The sequence below is a fragment of the Seriola aureovittata genome, chromosome 15 (assembly GCF_021018895.1).
Source record: "Seriola aureovittata isolate HTS-2021-v1 ecotype China chromosome 15, ASM2101889v1, whole genome shotgun sequence".
In the NCBI taxonomy this organism is placed as follows: domain Eukaryota; kingdom Metazoa; phylum Chordata; class Actinopteri; order Carangiformes; family Carangidae; genus Seriola; species Seriola aureovittata.
In genome coordinates, this window is record NC_079378.1 from 14,997,036 (window position 1) to 15,018,143 (window position 21,108).

The following is a 21,108-nucleotide window of genomic DNA, read 5'->3' on the forward strand; positions in this document are numbered from 1 at the left end:
TGGCAAGCGGAAGTGATTCTTCCTTACATGATATATAATGCACTAAATTGAGCTACCGCTTTTTTATGTATGGAATGTTTAGGTGACTCCAATGAAATCACACCTCAGGGCTACGTGTCAGGTTTGTCTGACACTCCTTGTGTAATTGATACTATACATACATCAACTCAAACCGCCTTTGTTCAAACTCGTTGATAGGAGAACTACAGGTTCACTGTTTAAAAACCTAGTAACAATCCAAAACAATGCAGATGCAAAGAAATAAGTTTTTTTGCATTTACTCTGAGAAAATATCAAATAAATTAAGAGCTACCCTCACTCACCCAACACCAACACTATGAGGCAAATGAATGACTGGCAGTGCAGGAGTCTGTGTGAGCTGCTGAGCTGGGTTGTGGTGGCCTGTATTCACCATGTGGTGGAGCTGAGTGATGGTTTCCCAAAGTCTGCCTTCACCAGAACACACATCAGGCAGGCACAGCCATGTGCTACATTGTACCTCACTGACAGGGTAAGAGTGACGCTCCTGTGCCAAGCTGCTTTTTTACTTTATTATCTGTCATCGTTAGTCTTCACTTTCTGTCGTGCACGTCAGCGTGAGTGCCGATATTTCCACTGATTGCATTTTCCTCAGGGACCTCACACTGATAAAGCACGTTCTGTGTTAGCATGCTTGCATGCTAGATAGTGTCAGTGGTTACAACACAGGTATGCATAGCCATGCTCTAGCACCTGACTGTAGACATCAAATACAGTAGGAAGGTGCCTCGGACGAAGCTACCAAGCACTAACTGCATTCTAAAATGGGTGTGAAAGTCTCCTCTGCAACACAGCAGGCTCTTGTCTTCCTCCTCTTCATACTTTTCTCTCTCTCTCGCTCTCTTCCTCACAAATGTGTTTCTCTTTCCTCTTGCTGTATACCCTTCTCGGTCTCTCTCCTAATGTCTTTGTCTGCTTTCTGTCATGAATTTCCTGAATTTGTATTTTTTTCCCCCCCTTTATCCACGCTCTCTTCTTCTTTTGCTCTCTCTGTCCATCTACATCTGCACCCCTCCCCTCGCTCTCCCTCCCTAGAAGGCACACATACACAGATAATACTGCGGCTACATGCTGCTTCGGCAACATACTGCAGCAGGCAAGCATACTCCACTGCAGCCCTTTAACACAATAGCCATTTCTCTTATGACCTTAGGACGAAAAGCAGCTCTTGGTCTAAATGAATTACACTTCCTCTGCATCAAAATCAAGCAAATAGCACATTTGGTTCAAACACAGGTTTTTAAATCCAACCTGTTTCATAGGCAGAGGAAGCCCATTATTGTCACAAACATTCACTGCACATGGCATATGTCTTTTTTTCCCCAGCATCTGCCCATTTCAGTCTTTCATCAGCATATGATAATCACAGCAACGTGCGTTGTTTGCTGCCATTTCCTTTTATTGACGTATGTAGTTTCGGTGAAGCCCTCCCCATGCCTATGGACATACCACCCCTGATTCGCCCTGTCTTGCCTTCTCCCCTGAAGCATGACGGAACTAGGCGTGCTGCTGTAACACAATGGGACTTTTTTATTGAACAGTGAACAAACACATTCGCACATACACAAACAAAAAACACACAGAGACAGACATCTAGTGATCATGGCACATGATACGACATACAATGATGCCATTGTTTGAATATACCAGGAGTGATTTAAACAAATGTCAGCGGCGCTGACAGACGGCCACACAAAGAACATATAGAGATGCATTTACACAGACACATACACAAAAAGATTTGCAAATGTGAATGCACCTACTGTGGGGTCCAAAAGTCTGGGATTCATGGGAAAGTATGCACATATGCACATATGTGTATATTTTTGCAATGGGCACAAATAAACACATGTGCTTTGACATCCGCTTTAACTATTAGCACCCAAAGGTATCCCATACATTTGCACCAGATGTAGGGATATCATGTTTTAGACTACTTTTTCTAAAACAGTGTGTGCTGTAAGTGAAAACACTGTCTAGTGCACCATATCATTGCTCAGTCAGGTTTTATCCATTGTGGCTACTGTACGTCTCAGACCACTTGTTCATTGCTTTGTAATATTAGATTTTCTTTGATATTGTTGTATTACCAGCACTTTTGCCTGCTAAGATCATCATATAGAGTTTCATGGGCCACTAGTCACATGTTCTCAAGCCTTCATTAAACAGTCAGGCAAACAGGTGCTTCCACCAGGGATTCCCCCGACCTTTGCAGGGTGTGGAGCACAATCTAACCTATTTTATTTAATTGCCATTAAACATGATTGTTAATTAGTGATTACTGTTTATCAAATGACTTTTTCATGAATGTGAACACAGTATGTCTTGGAATCTTGTGTCACTGACCCTCTAAATGTTACATGCAACTATATCTTTACACTGGAATAAAGCCAAGTGTCACAACAAGCATGCATTACAAGTCACACGATCTGGCTATAAAACTCCACTGAAGCTTTTTACATGTCAGAAAAAAAAGTCCATGTGCAGCCCCATTTAAATCCAAGATGGATGACTTCTTTTCTGAACAATTGTTTGCTGGAAATCAAACTTACACGTTGGAACCACTGGGATTCGCTGTGTTTTCAAACACAATGGGCCCTTTCATTATCTGAAAAGAGCTGCTACACTAATAATGCAGCCCAGCTTAGGTCTGTTAACTGTAAACAATAGCACTAAAAGGTGGCCTTGACAAATGTAAAGAGAGAAGGGGGAGTGATTATTGTGCCTGAATGTGAATACAAGGACACTGAGTGATGGCTAAACTCCAGTCCCTCCCTTTTCCTCACCAGCTATGCCTCTCATGCCAGTGTGGGATGTCTACAGAAATCATCCTGCTGTCGAGGTCGGCAATGAGAATGAGAGTATCTTCTCTGAAGTGAGGCATGAGGAACCTTCCTTGGTGCCACATTATTTTTAACTCACTGATTCTCTACAAGCAGTGAATATATGAATCTATGTGGTTCACCTGCAATAGCATGAATACAAATATGTCATCACGCATGTTAAGTTTCATTAAAAACCACTCTCTGCACTGACTCTGTTCAACATCACAGCCCCTTGCCTGCACAGTATCAATGTCATTTGACATTATTCAGCAGTCTTCAGATACAACAGCCAGGTGAACCCAATGTGCCAGTAGGAAGTGGCAGTTCCTCAAGCACATCGAGCACTTTCTGACCCATGCGTGCCAGACAACCTGCCATACAGTTCTTTGACAGTCCAGCACCAGATAACATCAAGTCCTTGCTTGAAAAGAGGCAGAAGTAAAGCTACATGAATTGTATCAGTTGTGTGAGGTCCTTATAGATATATTTTTTCATACTGGCTTCATCCACTCAGACAACAAGCTACCCACAGCAGCCACACACTCACGACCCGCACTGCTTGGAACAAACACAAACTCACCACCCCACCAAATGGAAACAGCTGTTATCAAAACTCTTTCATCTGCTACAGAACTTTGCAAAACTCGGCAATGCACACGCACCACTACTGAACGAGCCTGTTAGATTCTATCACACACTCTGAAGATTTACACACGTTTTACAATATATTCATATTCTGTCGAGCTATGTTTTAGATTTTATACTCTATGGTCTGCTGCTTTTGTTGTGTGCTAGTGACGGGCAAAGCCACTGTGCAGTGTAGTTTTGTGGGATTTTAAACCGCCAGCAGATTGCAGTGAATGAAAAACTGGGAGCTCGCACCATACATTGCATTTAAATTCCTTCCACGTCCAAGTACAATGTATTATTCCACTGATTAATGGGCCACAGCCATGTGTGGACAGTTGTTCTTCATGCATGTTACCATTGTTACATGCCTGTTTGCGATGGCTCCTCTGGATCTCTCAATTGGCAAGAGAACAATCATAACAGCAACAACAACGCCAGTACATCTGTGCCACTTCACTTGTTGCTTAGGAGTCAGTACTCACTGCTTTGGACGTTAACAGTGCCAGTGGAGTTGTCCTTTCCCAGCGGGTTCTCCACCACACATGTGTAATTCCCAGAATCCTCCAGTTTTGCTCTGCTGATCTGGACTTTGGAGTTTTTCCTGTGGGAGACAACACTCACACAGCTGAGTCAGGGGAATCGGGACAGGGAGGAAATAGCATGTAAAACGCAACAAGTGGAAACATGGGAGAAAGAGAGGCAGACGACAGGGCAAGCAGCAGCATGGCAACTTACTCTCAGGCCAAATTTGATGGGAGAAAAACGCGAACAAAAAGTAAGAACAGGACCAAGTGTTACAGCTACCTAGCATATCATTAAAGAGGTTCTACTGGCAGCCTCTGTTGTCATGAGGGATAATTACAGGATGAAAAGTTTGAAAAGTTTTCTCTCTCCCTTTTTTGCCTTAAGTATGTGATGATTAGCCATACTGACTAAGAGAGAGTGGAACAGGACCATGGATGTTTTATGTGAGCTGGACACCGCCGTGCCGCTCAGCCTTGCTGCTAATTTACCCCAGTGGCTGACCGTGGCACTGCAATAAAAAATACCTTGCAGCCCAAAAACCATTTTTCTCAATATACCACTATCAATAAAGAGAAAACTTTTGATTGGACGCCTCAAACTGCAAACAAGGTCCATTATAACGCTTAGTGTTATGAATTGTTTGAGTATTAAAGAAAAGCTAATTTTTGAGGTCATCCCAGAGAGCAACTGACAGGGAAAACTATTTGAATGAATGGGCACCCTCTTGTATCCACTTCTGATAATACATCCATAGAGCAGGGACAAAACAGGAAGTAACAATTGTGTGAGATACTGTGCATTTTCACCTGCTTTTATTCTTGTGATTTAATCCTAAAATGATTGTAATGTCAGTTGTATACACTATAATGTCTAAGCTAAAGTTAGCAAACATTGGCCACTGTTTGTACTTCATGAGCCAAACCTTTATTAGTCATAACTGGTGAGTTGAGGGTGGATGTGCTTTATTGCCTCTAACTTGTTATGTGTGTGAGAACATAACACAGGCATAAGGAGGGATGATAAATTGACTTGATTCAAAATAAGCCATTGCTCTACATTTCAATGAAGGAATAAACTTTTATAAAGCCAAGTGTTAAATAAATGTTTTCATTCAATTTCTGTACTGATGTTGATTTTTCAATGACTTTCAAACTGCACTTGATAATAACAACAATGCTTTGTCTCTTGAGTGTCTACTTTTCATGTTACACTGCTTGTGTTACGTTTACAGGACATGGGTCGTTTGTACTCACTGGCTGTTCCTTATTTTGACTTTTTTGTTTTTCTTCAGCTCGTTGCCATCTTTGAACCATCTGTAGGTGGGGAGAGGGTTCCCTGTGGCCTCACACTTTACTATGAGCTTTTTCCCCTCGTCCACTATTATTGGATTCTTCATCGGTTTTAACTTTGGAGCCGCAGCTAAAAAAGAGAGAAGGAGAAAAACCCAATGTTATTAACCAATACAGGTACAAACATGATTATAGTTTGGTTAACACTGTTCATTTATTCATGTATGTTTTAGGAAAAACAGTGAGACAAAGAAGAACGGAGAGAGAGCAATAGAGCCAATCTTCATCTCTATGGACTGAGCCAACAACTCTCTCATGTGACCACCAGATGTTGTTACAAGAGACATTATCAACTTTGCCTCAGACTAATAAACAGGCTGAATTTCACTGTGGCTTTGTTGCTATAAAAACACCTGAAGCAATATTCAGCATCCACCAGCTGATGAACAAAACCCGCAACAACAAACTCATGTGCAATTAATGGCAATCAGTTAATATTTTAAACTGTAGCCTTTATTGCATGTGATGTTTGAGGAAAAATAATCATCTTGGTATATTCTGTCATTTCTTTTGTTACACACACACACACAAAATTTAAATATGAAAAATGAGCTTCGTCCAAACACACACACACATGTACATAGAACACACACTCACACAAATACTTGCCAGCTGACAGCTGCACACATGTTTAGGAGAAGACTCATCCAGGGCGGAGCAAGAGAGAAGGGGTGAACAAGGGTCAACCAGGGGCTGGCCAAGATGCCCCTCTCCCTCTCTCTCCCTGTCTCTCTTACACACAAACACACACTCTCTCTCTCCATGTGTAACATTTATAATTTCATGCATATGCTGAACTGTGCAGTCCTGCAAATTACAGCTGTTTGACATGCCTCTAAAGGATGAAAGCAGAATGAAGACAAACAAAGCATGACAAGCAAAATTAAGTGTACTGTACATAGGTAACGACTTCAATTAAACATTGCGATAGAGGTGCACCAAAATTATCCCCCGTCGTCCTCATTTTTTGAGACTGTCCTACTTCACTGACCTAGTAAAGGCGACATGTCTGCACAGAAAGAAAAACCTTAATGATGCTGCATTTTTCATTTTCTTTTAGGATTTAAGTGGATTGATGGATTTGGGATACAGTTAGGTTTACATCAAAAAAAAAAAAAAGCATTTTCACACTTGAAGTTTTGCTAGTGACAATGTGAGGTGTTCCTACAATTTGAACGAATTTTCAAAACACCACCCTTTTTTTTTTTACTGCAGAGGTCACTGTTGTTTATTACTGATCCTAACTCAGCTCACTATCAGCCACCATACACGAGAATTCACACATGAACAGCAGCCCTTTCTGAAACTCTGTAAACCCCGTAGATGTGGACATTAAAGAGCCCTACAGCAAAAAAGTACTCTGTGAGTATGTCCTGTGTCTGGCAGTGTGTCCTCTAGTCTACATGCTGACACTGAAGCTCTGCTCTGCCACCTCTGGTCACTAGGCATGAATACTCCTAATAGGTGCCAAAGGTCAAGGCTCTCAGTTCCAGCCATGGATCTCTTTGAAAAGTACACAGCGTACATGAAGACTACCATCATCCATCCTTGTATCCCCATTTTTTTTGTCTCACTTAAAGGTCTGATACCCAGAAGATGTGGATGTTGTCCAAATTATTTTTACAAATATATACTATTAATGTAATTAACTTGATTTGTTTAGTAATCTTAGAGTGATTGTTCGCAGCACTTTAGACCTTGGATGTTCACTAGCATTTTTTGCCCACTTAAGTAATGACATTGATTGTTTAAATCTATGACTTGAGCAGCATCATTTGCCTTATTTAAAGGGCACCAGTGACAAGTTTTGAAATACAAAGGCAATTCACATCATAAGCAGGAATTATTCCAGGATACTGAATACCACATATACTAAGATAGTCTGTCTGACTGACATACACTTTGTTCTGATTTCCACTGGAATCACAGATAACAAAATGTCAAATTTAAAATAACCCACAAACAACATAGATCAATGGAAAAACAAGTATTTTTAGTTCAATAGCAGCTATTTGTTACTAAAATTACTCTGTGGCTTGTAAGACAGTGGACTTTTATCTGTGAACAGCTTCCTGTTGGAAAATGTGAGTGATGATATTCATGGCATTTGGAAAATAAAGATTCTAATACAAGGAGGATGTGCTGTTGTACTGTGGTGCTTAGTCTCCATAATGAGCTTATTCTCAAGATGGATCTTTGTGCTGCAATTGTTTGAGCAGTTAGTTGAAGATTTTACTGTCCCAAAAGGGTTTGGGACAACAAAGACAAGGCATAAATGAGGTTTTGTACATTGTATAGACTGAACATGTACTATATATGGCCATTTAAAATCAACTCTGCGAGTGGTGTGGCTTAATCAATAGCCTCCAGCAAGACCATATACTGAACATGAGACCCCTGATGTTCCAGATGTTCTTCATTAAAAATGTTCTGTTGTTTAACAAATGTAATGTACCATATGGGATTTGATGTTAAATAAAGATCAGACTGCACAATGCCCTATGGTCTAGTGATCCCCCTAATTTTCACATTACACTGGTTAATGGAAAATTTCCAGCACTGTTTCAGTTGCACTGTACGTACTGACTCAGTTTACATGGCACATTGAAGAATATTATAACATATGCACATGTGCCATGTTGGATAAGCAGCTTCATCATACATTTTCATTAACTGTACGAATGTAATTTGGCAAGAAAAGTTTTTTGGACTGTAATTAGAAAAACAGATTTTTCAGTGCTTACAGAACAGAACAGTCAGCATGAGTCCATGGTCCCAAGTCTGTACAAGTGAACTACTGTACATGATTTCCATACACACTCAGCTTTGCCAGACTCAGCCCAGCACACTGCCTGAGGAAATCCTTGTCAGTCATAGTCAAGAGAACAGCAGGAATGAAGCTGCACCATAAAGAAGAATGTTTAGTACTTCGCCTGGACACAGGTTCGTCCTTGCCAAGCAAATTAAACAAACTTTGTCCTTGCTTGGAAAAGTTACAGAAACACAGTACTGCACTTCTCATCAGCCCAGTAAGCCAGATGTGTAAGAGGGTCTGCTCCATCTACAGGATACAGTCCTAATGAAGACACAGGAGTCCATCACACACTGTAGCTTCAGGATACAGATGTTTAACATCATTCTGCACAGGGATTAGTCGTCACATTCATGTTAAACAATGTCTGTAATCTTTCCAGCTCTTTTATCTGTGTCACACAAAATGAATTAACAACAAATGCCTCGAGAATCTATAAACTTGTAGAAATCACAAAATAACATACTCTGACAGCTTAGGCAGTGATATACAACAGTTGCTCATGTTTGAAATGACAAATGAGCCTCATCCAATGACAGCTTCATGGACACAACTTAAGTGCAGTACAATCAAGTCAACTGTACTTGACATAAAGCATGTTAATCTAACTTACTCACAGTTCATGTTTTCCAACAAGAAAATAAAGAGTCATTATCACTGGAAATAAAATAATTTCTTAGAGACAAATGGTTATCTCATTTTCCATTACACCAGTGGAAAAAGTGTCAGGCAGCAATGATAAACCCCTGCCTCAACAACAGCCTGATTCTCTCTTTTTGAAGCGGAGGGGCAGCTGCAGACATGGACTATAAAAACCAAATTTGAGAATAGAAGCCTATCCGGTGTGTCAACAGCTCATGCCTTGAGTAACAGTTGGAAACCTCAGCCCAGAGAGAGGTTCAAAAACAAAGTAATTTGATGAATTAACAATGCACTGCTCATATTATTGAGTTAACATTTCTGTTTTACTTCCAGGAGCTTAGAAAAGGAATCTGAGGCATGCCTTTGTGTTTCCCTTCTAGACAAAGTATCCCTGATTACTCTGGTGTTATGTCACTTCACTGCACGTTGTCAAAAGACAAATTACATGGTGAGACAGCTAGAGAAAAGGGTTTTGCATGTGGGAATGGTCTTCAGACACCGCATACTAGTCACTGTAACACAACATCTGTTCGAAAAGATCATTTCAACAGCCTCCCACCAGAGCCAATACACTTTCACCAAATAATTATCTGGTACATTGTTTATATATGACTCAAAATGCTCTACTTCTCGCTCACTAAACTCAATAGATATGCTGTTAATAATGCTACTTTTCAAATGGATTAGTTTATTTTATGTTTCTCTGTGATAGTAAAATGAATGAAGAACTGCATGTCAAACTTTAATCGTTTACTACCAACCATCCAGACAACCAAGGAGTTTTGTTCTATAAGACTGTTCTTGTATTGAGACTTTGCTTCATTATGATTTTAGTTAATGAGTTAATGATTTTATAACTTTTCATGTCTAATCATTTTACTTGCAGTCCATCACTGACATGTGATGCAAATCTGATGATCATAGTTTCTGCACACATCAATTCTTCATAGCTTGCACAAAGGCAGAGCGAATATAAACACAATGCACAGACTGGTTTTCACTGTATGTCAATTGAAAAATGTTGGCTAACTCAATTTGTTTTTTCTTTTTTGTTTCTTTTTTCCTTTTGTTTTAATTTTGTTTGGTTGCATAGTGAAAAGCACAAAATCACCACAGCACTCTTTGCAGCTGTTTCATTAGTTTTGCAAAACGGATGGATAGAAAAACTGATGTCATTTGCAATAAAAGTTCAAAAGACACTGAAGTGATGGTGGAATTTAAACAATTACTGTCTGACATGGTTGTCTACGCCCATGTGGCAAAAGTCCATCATAAATGCTACTACTCTGGGCGAATTAGGACCAAAAGTGTCCAAATGATTCATATTTGCAACAAGCAGCAGAACTGGCCTCCATTTATGGTTTGACGCCCTCAACATATTGGAGCCAATATGTTGACCAGTATGGTTTTGCACGAACTATTGTGTAGATGTCTGCAGTACTGCATAAGAGCCTCTATGCTCTGCAATACAACATGCTGCCAATTAATAGAGAGTTGATTTTGTGGTAGTTTCTCACTTTTAGATTTTTGGCTGTATGGTTTCAGTTTAAACCACAGTGTCAGTCAGACCCATGACCACCATGCAGTGATAAAACTACAAACATGGAGAGCCAAAACTGAGTCCAGAGTCATCTGTTCATAATTTATCAGCAACACTATTTCATTCCAATTTATAAGATAAAATTTCAAAGTTTTCAATGCAAACTGTCACACTCAAAAAATAAAAGTAAAATAAGATACTTTTGTTAAACTTACTATAGTAGAAACTCATCTCCAAGTCTTAGCTACAACGTTTTAGTTTCTGTTACATTACTTTTTTGCAATAATGTGATTTCTGAAGAACAATGCATTTCTGTTGATGATGTTTATGTTCAGGAAGTTCATTTTGTTAACTGTAAACTGGTGTGTTGAATGTTCCAACTGTGGCAGCCACATGATGGACAAAGTAAAATGAATTGACAACAAAAATTGAATTTTTTATATTAACTGTTTTAATGTGGAAGGGTTGGTAATACTACCAATTCCACTGAGACTCGCCACCCCAGTATATAACTCTACACAGCCTACAGCTACTCTACAGCTCTGCATTTTGGTTTGGCTCATCCCATGGTTAGGTTCCTCTGTTAGCAGACTTTCCCAACACACAAATTCACACGCCCTGGATTTCCATTACCTGCCCATGCCTAAAGTGGCGATGAGACAACGTTAAATACAGGTTGGTGCAGAGAGAGATATATAATCAGGGCAAACCAGATCAAATACTGTATTATACTTTAATAGTTGTGGACAGAGAAGTGTCCAATGGGATGCCAATGTTATTGTGTTTCTGATAGATGCATAATAGCCTCTCAGACTGACACAGTAAGTTGGGTCAAACATCTTATGTCTACCCAAACTGAGCCACTGACATTGGTCAACACACATCTACAGTATATTAGGGATGGGGTTTTGCTCAATACTGCTGTTATTTATGTACTGCCTGAATAATTTACACAGAAAAAAACAAAAAGAGAGACAGACGGAGGGCTAGGAAAATCATGCACAAGTGGGCACATCAAAGACTACAAGTGATGCTTTTTTTTTCCTCTTGGTAAAGTAAAGTAACTAAATATGCAAGCAAGTGGGACGCTTACAACGTAATTTACACTGCAACGAACACAGTTTCCTAGAAATTAGATTTACATACAACTAATTTGCAGCAACAGATATGCTTTGAAGTAAAGGTAAATCAGACTTGGTTACGTTTCCTATGAACATTGTGAGGCAATCTTAATTAACGTATTTGGTAAATTGCAAAAATGTTTATCCCAAATGTATCAGTAAAATTTTCAGAGACAAAGTTATTGTTTTCTGCAAAACTATCTGATCCTACAGTATAATATCCACTTGTAGTGACCAGGGCGTTATTAAACTTCTTTGTGGTTAGCTTACACAGGGACTATTTACATTTGACCAAAACTACAATCTCTCCCTAACATTAACCAAAGTGCTATCGTTGCCTAACTTCAACCACAGACGGGACTGTGCGAAACTCATTCTCTGGTGTGACGGTCATTGACTTTGTACACCGGCTGTCCACCCCAACCACCTTCTACCAACTATTGCACTTCATAAATGTAGCGCTTTAAATGATTTAAAAAAAAAAAACAAAAAAAAAACATTGCCTCTGAACGTGATCCATTTGTGATTACGTGACTACATAATTACAACATAACCGGGAATACAATTTTGCATTATACAAATGTAAATTTTCCAGGAGACAGGGTTGTACCATGACATGACATGGAAGCTCTTTGGTGAACCAGTAATTTCAAAAAATTCATCTGAAGATTGCGTTCAAATTATAAGTTTTCTTTGAGAACCACCCTTCAAAAGACCTCTCTTTGCTTGGCAATTATATGGTTCTGATTAGCCATGTTTTGAGATTATCATTGACAGTGAACTTAGAAGAAACAATAGGGTCTTGCCTATGCACAAATGTCGTGGTGTTTTCTAGGCTTTTTACCACTGTATGTATAGGTCAGTTGTTTAAAGAGTGAGGTTTTATTAGTTGCCTGTCTGATTTGTTTTCCTCTTTCAAGTTGTTGCTACTAGCAGCACACCAAAAAGCAATTTTGTAAGAGCAATTATATGGAGCACGATCACACCAAAATTGGAAACTGAGGTTGTCTGAGGCTTCAACACCACCTCCCCTGACTACTGGTGTCTATAAACAGTTTGTTGCTAAATAATCTAAGTAGCTCTATTTCAAAGGTGTGGTAGCTGTTAGGTCATGATAAAAAGGATCTCTCACACAATGAAGGAGCCAACTCTTAGTTACTTCCGTAACTAATTATGATCACCCATACAATGCAAGCAAACCCATTCAAACAGAAAGCAACTTGTTGTGCTTTGTCTTGATATAAATTAGAATGGATGGTAGAAGTTTGTGAATTATAATGTGTAATCAATGGCAAAATTTGGTCAGGCAAACTGTACTGGGATTTCTAGCTACTACTTGAGAAAAAGATAAAACATACATTCATATTGCATTGCATTGATGAAAGATTTGACGAAATGCCTTTAGCATTTTGCTCTGCTTGTCTTGCTTGCATAGGTTTTCCCTCTCTTGAGTGTCTTCTCTTGCCAATAAGGAACAAAATTTTGGCTCAGAAGTCTTTGGCCTGTTTCATTAGAAAAGTCATGCAACATTCTTTAAAGAGTGTCAACTTTCAGCCACAATACACATAGCTTTCAAAAAAAGAGATGTGAAAGGAAATCATCATGTAACGTTACAGCAGGGGTATACCCTAAATCAACACTTTGAAATACTTTATGGTCCAAATGCTGAAGACGTCACAGCCAATGAAAAGGCAATTATGGCTGAGAAATACCTGCTGTTAGGTAATCTCCTTAAATAAATGTGCAGAATTGAATTTTCAGAGAAGGCACACAAGACGATACTGTCTTCTGTGATGTCAGTGATGGTTGACTTACAGTAAACAGCCTCAAAAGATCACTCATGGCTATATTCCATGAATTACATTTTTACACACCTCATCCACACAAGCACATCTACATATGCACGCACAGATAGTACTTTGTGTAATGCATTATCCACAATGCAGCATACTGTTGCACTGAAGCAATAAAAGTTGAGCTGAATTAACATCTTGAAAAAGTTGAAATAAATTTCAATGGCATTTCAATAATACATTTATAAGACAGCCATACATACAGCCACAACTACAGGAAATGAAAAAAAATATATGAAAGAGTCTGAATGGCCCCCCTGATACGACCCATGGGATCGTCTCATGAAATAGCACCCCTACAGTGGAAAGCGTACCGCACCTTCACCATCATGGTTCCAATAATAAACATGCGGTTAAGTTAATGGAAAAGTCACAAGTTTAGGCACAACAGCAGCTTAGAAAGGGTTTAAGGAAAGATCATGATTTAAGCTACAACAAGTACTGAAATATTATATATAGGTCGTTGTCATGGTTACAACATTAAACATGTACTAATGTGGAACAGCCATGGTAAAAAGAAACAACGATGACTATTGGTTGGAAATGGTAATCATACAAAAGTCCCCTGTGTCAAAATCCATCCATCCACCCAAACCTTGTCCTAATGTGGACTTTGTCGCTCTTTATACTACATCACCCGATTTTTGCTCCCATCGTAATTAGCATGGGCGCTAAGGGTCACCTGTAAGTCGTAACAAGACACTTACAGAGAGGAATTTTAGGGTTGTTTTTTAGTGGAGGAAAATGTCAAAAAATCTGCGAAGAATCAGTTGTGCCTATGGAAGCTCTGAGACCATCTGTGGATCCAGCAAACTGTTAAACACAAACCTGATCATAAGTTCTTTTTGGTTTCCTTTACGTAGACCCTCACATGTCTAAATGCAACTCTAAGGAAACTTTTTGTGCGACAAACATGAAAATTGTATTAAACTATCATATATATTTTGGTGGATATATATGGACTGCCACAATACAGAAAGTCAGGCGCTAATCTACATTTGTCTGTTGGAGCATATTTCACGACATGTTGCCCTGATGAGATAGCATACCAGCGAAGCAAGTTAGCTAGCTAAAGGTTCTTTGATTTTCTGTTGAAGTAAGCAGACAACAAGGAAGCTAGCATACTGTTCTGACGCTGTATACAGTTCTAAAACTTTACTTCATTTGTAATTAATACGTAGATCACACAAAGCTGCACATCTGGTTGTACAGACTTGTTTTGACATTTGCAAATGATGACTTCTTTTGAACGTGATTTATTGATAAACCACATCCTCTATGAAATCATGTTACTTATGGAAAATTACAAGCTGGCAACATTTATTAAAGAACATGATCAGACTGAAATAATGAGTAGAAGATTCTCCCTTTCTCTTTCTATCATGGATGACCCATTTAGGAGTGTCAGGCACACACCTGATGCAGTGCATGTACCAGTAGTGCAGACACAAGAAGCATCACCCATGACCATGTGTTGATTTTGACCTACTTTGAAAGCTTGATTTCACAATGGGTAAGCACATAGTTTCGCACAGGTTACCCATTTACCCAGTTTTGTCACAAATCAATAAGAGATCTAATTTTCGTAGGGGAAAATGATGATTAAAGATTAGATTCTCATGCTCTGGTACATTTAAAACTGACATGAACAACAGCAGCAAAGACCTACAGTTACAACTTTTAATGCATATTGATTAAATTCAAGGCATAGACTGGCACGGTTGATTTTCGTGAAAAGCAGAGAAGATAAACCAGAATATGTTCATGACACGCAGCTCTTTTCTATGTGTACAGCAGCTGTACTTGTTGATTAACAAAGATGCCAAAAAACATTCTGCAAGCACTCTTTGTCCAGCGTAGTTTGGGGAGCTGTTTATCTTACATGTTTATAGATCACAATCAAACTTGGAATGAGGATCAGTAATTATTTATATATTCAAGTTTGTATGGGTAATAAAACAAGAAAATTGACCACAAATGCCAAAATCAACAACAGTAGCACATGTAAACTGAAAAAGAAGCCATTTATATAACTACAAGGCCTACAAAGCATCTTCTATCAAAAAAAAAATCTTTGCTAAACCCAGTCTCTTGGGTTATCTGTTGGAAGCTGACCAGAATGACATCAGCAGGTACAAAATGGCTACCAACATGAAGAGATGCTGTGTAAGATAAAGTATCTGATCAAACCCAGAATCAAACATAGTGGCTTCAGCAATATTCATGGTATTGTCCTCAAAGTGTCACTGAAACGGGGGTTGGGCTTCCCCATGACCTGAGGTCAAACTACAGTGACATGCTGCAGCTTGTAGGATCCACCACTGAGCAAGCACATTGCTACGTAAGTGACTGGGAGACAAGTAGCTCCCATGCTTTTCCAATGTCAAAGTAGCTTCCAGCAAAAATACATACACACAGGCATTTATGCTGGATGACTAACCACAGACTCAGAATTAAGATAAACTTTGTAGCAACTCCTCAATTATTAATACAGTCATAAAGTCCCTGGTGAAATGATATATTCTCATATACAAACATCACTTTAATGATAAAACAGTAAAAAAAAGCTAACTTTTTTTTTTTCAAACCTGTAATATGTGGCGGAGCATTTGTGAAGATGTGATCATGCGATAAATTAACGAAAACCTTTAAATCAGTTATTTCCAGTCATTAGTTTTCAGAGGGCTCTTAATACAACTGTACTTTGGCTCAGTGAGGTTCTTGCTTTTAAAGTTTTTGTTGATTGTGTACACACGTCATATTTGACTTCCCTGCGATTCCAAAGTGCTGGCAAAGCCAGATGTGCCTCTACACGCTGTCCACATTAGAAGACCAATACATGTGACAACCTGGCAGCAAGCTTTGACAAGCCAAGGGGATACTTACTTGCTTGGTCCCACACTTCCGTAACACAGTATCACAAACTTAATCTCACTTTTTTTTCTCTCCAAGTCTCTCTCTCTCACACACATATATACACACATAAATGTATATGTTAGACAGAAACCACCTTTAATTTACTTTTACCTTTAGTGGGATCGGCCTCTTTCTCCTTTTGTCCTTTCCTAGCCCCCTTCTTTTTCCCTTTCTTATCTTTCCTCTTGCTCTCCGTCATGCTGTCAGAACAAAGTAAATCCTCTCAGGAAAAGACAGAGAAAAAAAAACAGGTAGTCCTGTTGGGAACGTGTGGCAAGTGGGCACCACCAGACTCTGAGTCTGTTAGAGCGTCTCTCCTCCTATATAGACTCACACCAATCAAGTACAGCAAGGAACCACCTACTCACAGCAGGGCAGAGGGAGAGAGAGGGAGAGGAAGGGAGGGAGAGGGAGAGGGAGAGAGAGGGAGGGGGGGAGCAGGGAGAAAAATAGGGAGAGAAAGGTAGAGAGGCACTGCTCAAGAAACTAAGAGGGGAAAAGTGAGAGAATACAGAGGGAGGGAGGGAAGAAAGAGGGAGGGGAGCCAGCAAGGCATTTCCCATTGCTTTAAGGCAATCAACTGTTCCCTTACTGGATCTATCAGATAAGCAGTGGCTCTGTCCTCAGTTACGGCTGCAGGGCCACAACTGAGGACAGAGAGAGACTGGTCCCGAGGAGTCCACAAAAAAATCTGAAGCTGGCCCAGTCATGCTCCGTGGCCCTGCTTGTAGCCAACTCTGTTTCCTCTCCCCCGTGAGCATCTTCTCCTTTGTAATGGCCCATGCAAAAGTGGAGCAAGACCAGTTAAGTTGTCCCCTCTGCACTGCTGACCCCACCCAGATAATTCAGGCAAAGACCTGCCCTTGCCAGGTTGATGTCGGGGTCCCAAAACACTGCACATCTGGTTCAGATTTCCTGGGCACAGATTCTGTGGATATGTGTAGGAGAGTGGTGTGTGAGGTGCAGAATTTCAGATCACAATCTGTGACATACTGCTTCTTGCAAAATTACACAAAATCATCTCTGGCTTCCCTAGCTGCTCCCCTTCCTCACCTCTTTTGTCTGTCAGTTCCCCCCTCAGCACTACAGGCAAGTTCCAGCATGTCTGTGGTTGTATCTCTCTCTCACACTTATCAGTGTTAGCCAGGTTTCATCAATGTCCACGCAGCAGTAAGGATTTATAACCATTACAACAAGCTTTTATATAAGCTTTGTTATACTTGCAATAGAAAGCAATATGATAAAAATCCATTATTTTTCATTCTGAAAGGTGAGAGGGCAGGTCACCTTTCCTTCAGCTTTTTCAATGTATTCAGACAGTTTCAAAGCACAGAGGAAAATAGGGCAAGGAGAGACACATGAGATAAAGGTAGGACAGCACTGAGTACAGAATGACGCCCTGCCTGACTTTAATACAATAAGAGGATATTCTACTCATCTGTGCGAAACAATATCTAATGCAAACATTACTTCAACAACAACGCTGCGGCTAATCTGTTTATCTTCATTTGTCATAGCCAAAACTTTAACACATGATGATCACAGTATTATTTTATATCACAGTAGGGTTTTCTAATTTCATGCTGACTGAACTTCACTGTCCTCCTAAGTGGCAAGGAAATAAAATACGTTGAGACAACAGCAGAGTGACTCTCAGTGAAACTCGTGTTTTAAAAAAAAAGAAGAATCAGTAGATGAGTCATCTGCAAGGCCCTCCCGAGGTTTTCTCACTCCAGCCCTCAGAGGATTCTTGACGTTACTTGGGAGGAGGCGTCAGCACCAGGGATTGGAAGGGGCAGCAGAAGGGTCGTGTCTTAACAGGTCAGCGCACTCAATAGCCTAAGTCTCATCTGTGGGCAACAAGACTGAGGAGGTCAAACCAAGGCCAAGGTTTGACACGTCAATCAGGTCCAGTGTAGTGCTTTTCCTAGTTCAGAAATGAACTGCTCTTTCCTCTCGCCTGCCCTCCCAGAGGTTGTTCTCGATGATCTAATCTGTCAGCAGAGGTAAGTGAGGACTGGCAGGGGCTACGGCGTGTCAGAGAGCTGCTGCCCTGCCGCCCTATCTCCCCCCCAATCTCAACACTCACTTCCTCCCCTTCTACTCTACAAGATGAGACTCGCTCCCAGGCCTGTGAGTCTGTGGGTGGGCATGTAGTTTATGTATGTGTCAGAAAGGTGAGTAGGCCTATTTGTGACGTCAGGACAAAAGAAATGTGACTTTCGGGTTGATGGGATTTAGATTTAGAACAGGATGTGGTCGTTTCTGTGCTTCTCACAACATTTTCTCACAGTGCTCCTTCAAGATCCCGCGATTGTCTTCAAGACAACCCTGTCTCCAAAAAAATTACGCCACTATAAAACTAAACTGCGACGACGAATTCGTACTTTCAGGGTGGATTATGTTCAGACGCAATACGCTTTTTGTCTGACTGGAGCGCTACATTCATCAACTGCAGCGGAGTTGCCAGGAGGTGGGTGGGGGGGACGGATGGTGAACAAAGTGCACGACTGTCACAGCAGAGACTGGAGGTTGCGTCCAGAGTCCCGTCTGTGGTTAGGTTTAGGCAACAAAAGCGCTTTGGTTAAGATTAGCGAAAGAACATGGTTTTGGTTACATGTAAATTAACATGTTCTGTCTGAAGTCATTGAGAACATTTTCTGTATTAAACCAGAACATAAACTTTCCCTAACGTCAACCACGTGCTGTGAGTGCCTAAACATAACCATAAAAACGTTTTAATAATGCTGTAATCACTGGATGTTGTATAGCGAGATCGGATACTGTGGGAGAAGACACATACGTTGTCTGTGAACATTTTACTGACACAGCTGGTGTGTCGAAGTATTTGCGTTTGTGTAAATTAACAACATTTACTCACTATGTTAATCGAAAATGTAAGTCGGTCACAATAACTTTGAGTATAAAACATATTTGCTGTCGCAGCTTAGTTACATAGAAACAGAAATTTTAGGACACAGGGTTGCTGCAAGCTGAGCCACACAAGATGCAAAGAAGTGAAATATAAGAGTAGCTGATATGAGTAATGGGGGTATATGGCACATAACTGTAGGAGCATTGGCACTTTGGGAATAGGGTTGACTTATGAAGCACTTGTCTCAAAGTTTTGGCAAACTTATTGAATTGTGACCAAATTTGAAAAATTTGCAGTCTATCAATATGGAAGCAAAAATGTTAGAGTTTTATGATCACTACTTTCCACAACTGTGTCCAACTTGCCAGTGTTCCATAAAACATGGATATGCAAAAATTGCATGCAAACGCACACAAAAGGGAACAGAGAGAGCGTAATAGTAGACTGCACAATGTAGGAAAATTAGGTTGTGTATTTGTCCACAAGTTTGTGCGATGAGCTCTGAACAAGGCTGAGCTGCTGTATATGAGATTGTAGGGTATAACAAGAGTCTGAAATGAACTCCATTTTTCACACCCAGGCACAAATATGGTCACGGACGTGTGCATCTAAATCTCCTTCTCTTTTTTCTAGTCTCCTCGAAAGCATCTGCTGTTTTTCAACAGCCGTGGGCCGTCCTTGTATCAGGGTCTGGAGGTGGAGGGGCACAGTGGGCCAGTGTGGGAGGAGCATGACTTGAAGAGCAAATCCAAAAAAAAAAAAAAAATGGAGCCAACCCCTAAAAGTTCTGACATGGATCCTTTGTATGCCCTGCTCATAAATGCTTCACAGGCCCCATCTCCGCCTGCCTCCTAATCCCTCCTCACTGCTCCCAGAAAAGGGGAGACAGCTTTCCTGTATGATGGAGTTGAGCAGCTCTCTCCTAACAACAGCATACCTGCACATCATCACATTGATACTGCTCAGCAGCTCAACAGCACTCCTGCCCTTTCACAGGCACAAGAGTTTATCTTTTTTAGACATAATGGCTTTAAACAGCCATTAGGTTATGTTGTTTACATCTGCCTGCTTTTTTGCCAACAAAGTGTATATGGGTGTGGGGGGACTTAAAGTAGGGGATAGTGCCTGCTTTTAACACACATGTGAAGTCTTTACCCTCAGAGGTGAGGCAAGGGCAGGGAGGGAGAGAGAGGACGCAGAGAAACAGGAACGAAAGAGGATAAATGGTAAGAAAGGGAGCAGGGAAAGAGAGAGGGAAGGGGAGGACAATAGGTAAAAAGTGCAAAAGAGAGAAAATAATGTCCTCTTCATCAGATGACAGTAAACAGCCCCACCTGCTGATATTCACCTTTTAACAAGGCATCTGCTCCCTCAGCTGACCACGCACTGAGGTGTGTTGTTGGAACAACACAGGCAGGCTGACTGATTACTGAAACAAAAACCTGCTCACCCAGCCGTAGTGTGTGTTGTAGTACAGACCAAGGAGATTGCGTAAAATGCACGTTTCTGAGCAGAAATATAATTTGCTTGATGCTGCCAGTCTTGCTGCTTTCCATGTGTGTTCATGGTGTATGTACAAGTGGCTTTCTGTATGAATGACGGACAAAAGATGAGAAGCATGTGACGAGGCACTGAAGACTTATGTCACTGGGTGGGCTGGTGAAGCCCCCTTAAGGGGAGACACGACACAAATCAATGTCAGTGACATCTGGAGGCCTGAGGAAGGGGCTATTTTCTCAAGGTCAGCTGTGCCAAGGTCAACTGAGATTCTCGATCTGAATGTTACTAATGACTCTGCACAGCAGCTGAGATCAGGATCACATAAAGAGACTAGAAATCACAGGCATTGCCTCATTTAATTAATCGAGCAAATGGATGGATGAATTTAAATCAAATATGACTTTTTGGTATTTACAGAGAGCTGCTAAAAATCAAGGAGAAACAGCAAGAAAGAATTTAAGTGTTAAACAAGGAAGTGATC

General features: G+C 40.4%; 1 protein-coding gene across 4 annotated transcripts in view; it reads right to left on the reverse strand.

Annotated features, from left to right (window-relative positions):
- The window catches only part of nrg2a (neuregulin 2a), a 72,946-nt gene that overhangs the window by 32,235 nt on the left and 19,603 nt on the right, over window positions 1–21,108 (reverse strand). For 3 of the 4 annotated variants that reach the window (XM_056397228.1, XM_056397225.1, XM_056397226.1), the window contains exons 2-3: window positions 5,273–5,438; window positions 3,977–4,095 (exon numbers count right to left, since the gene is read on the reverse strand). In XM_056397228.1, coding sequence (XP_056253203.1) covers window positions 3,977–4,095; window positions 5,273–5,438 — 285 coding nt within the window. Of the gene's footprint in view, window positions 1–3,976; window positions 4,096–5,272; window positions 5,439–16,363; window positions 16,737–21,108 lie in introns of those variants that run through there. The other variant, XM_056397229.1, reaches the window with a different exon arrangement.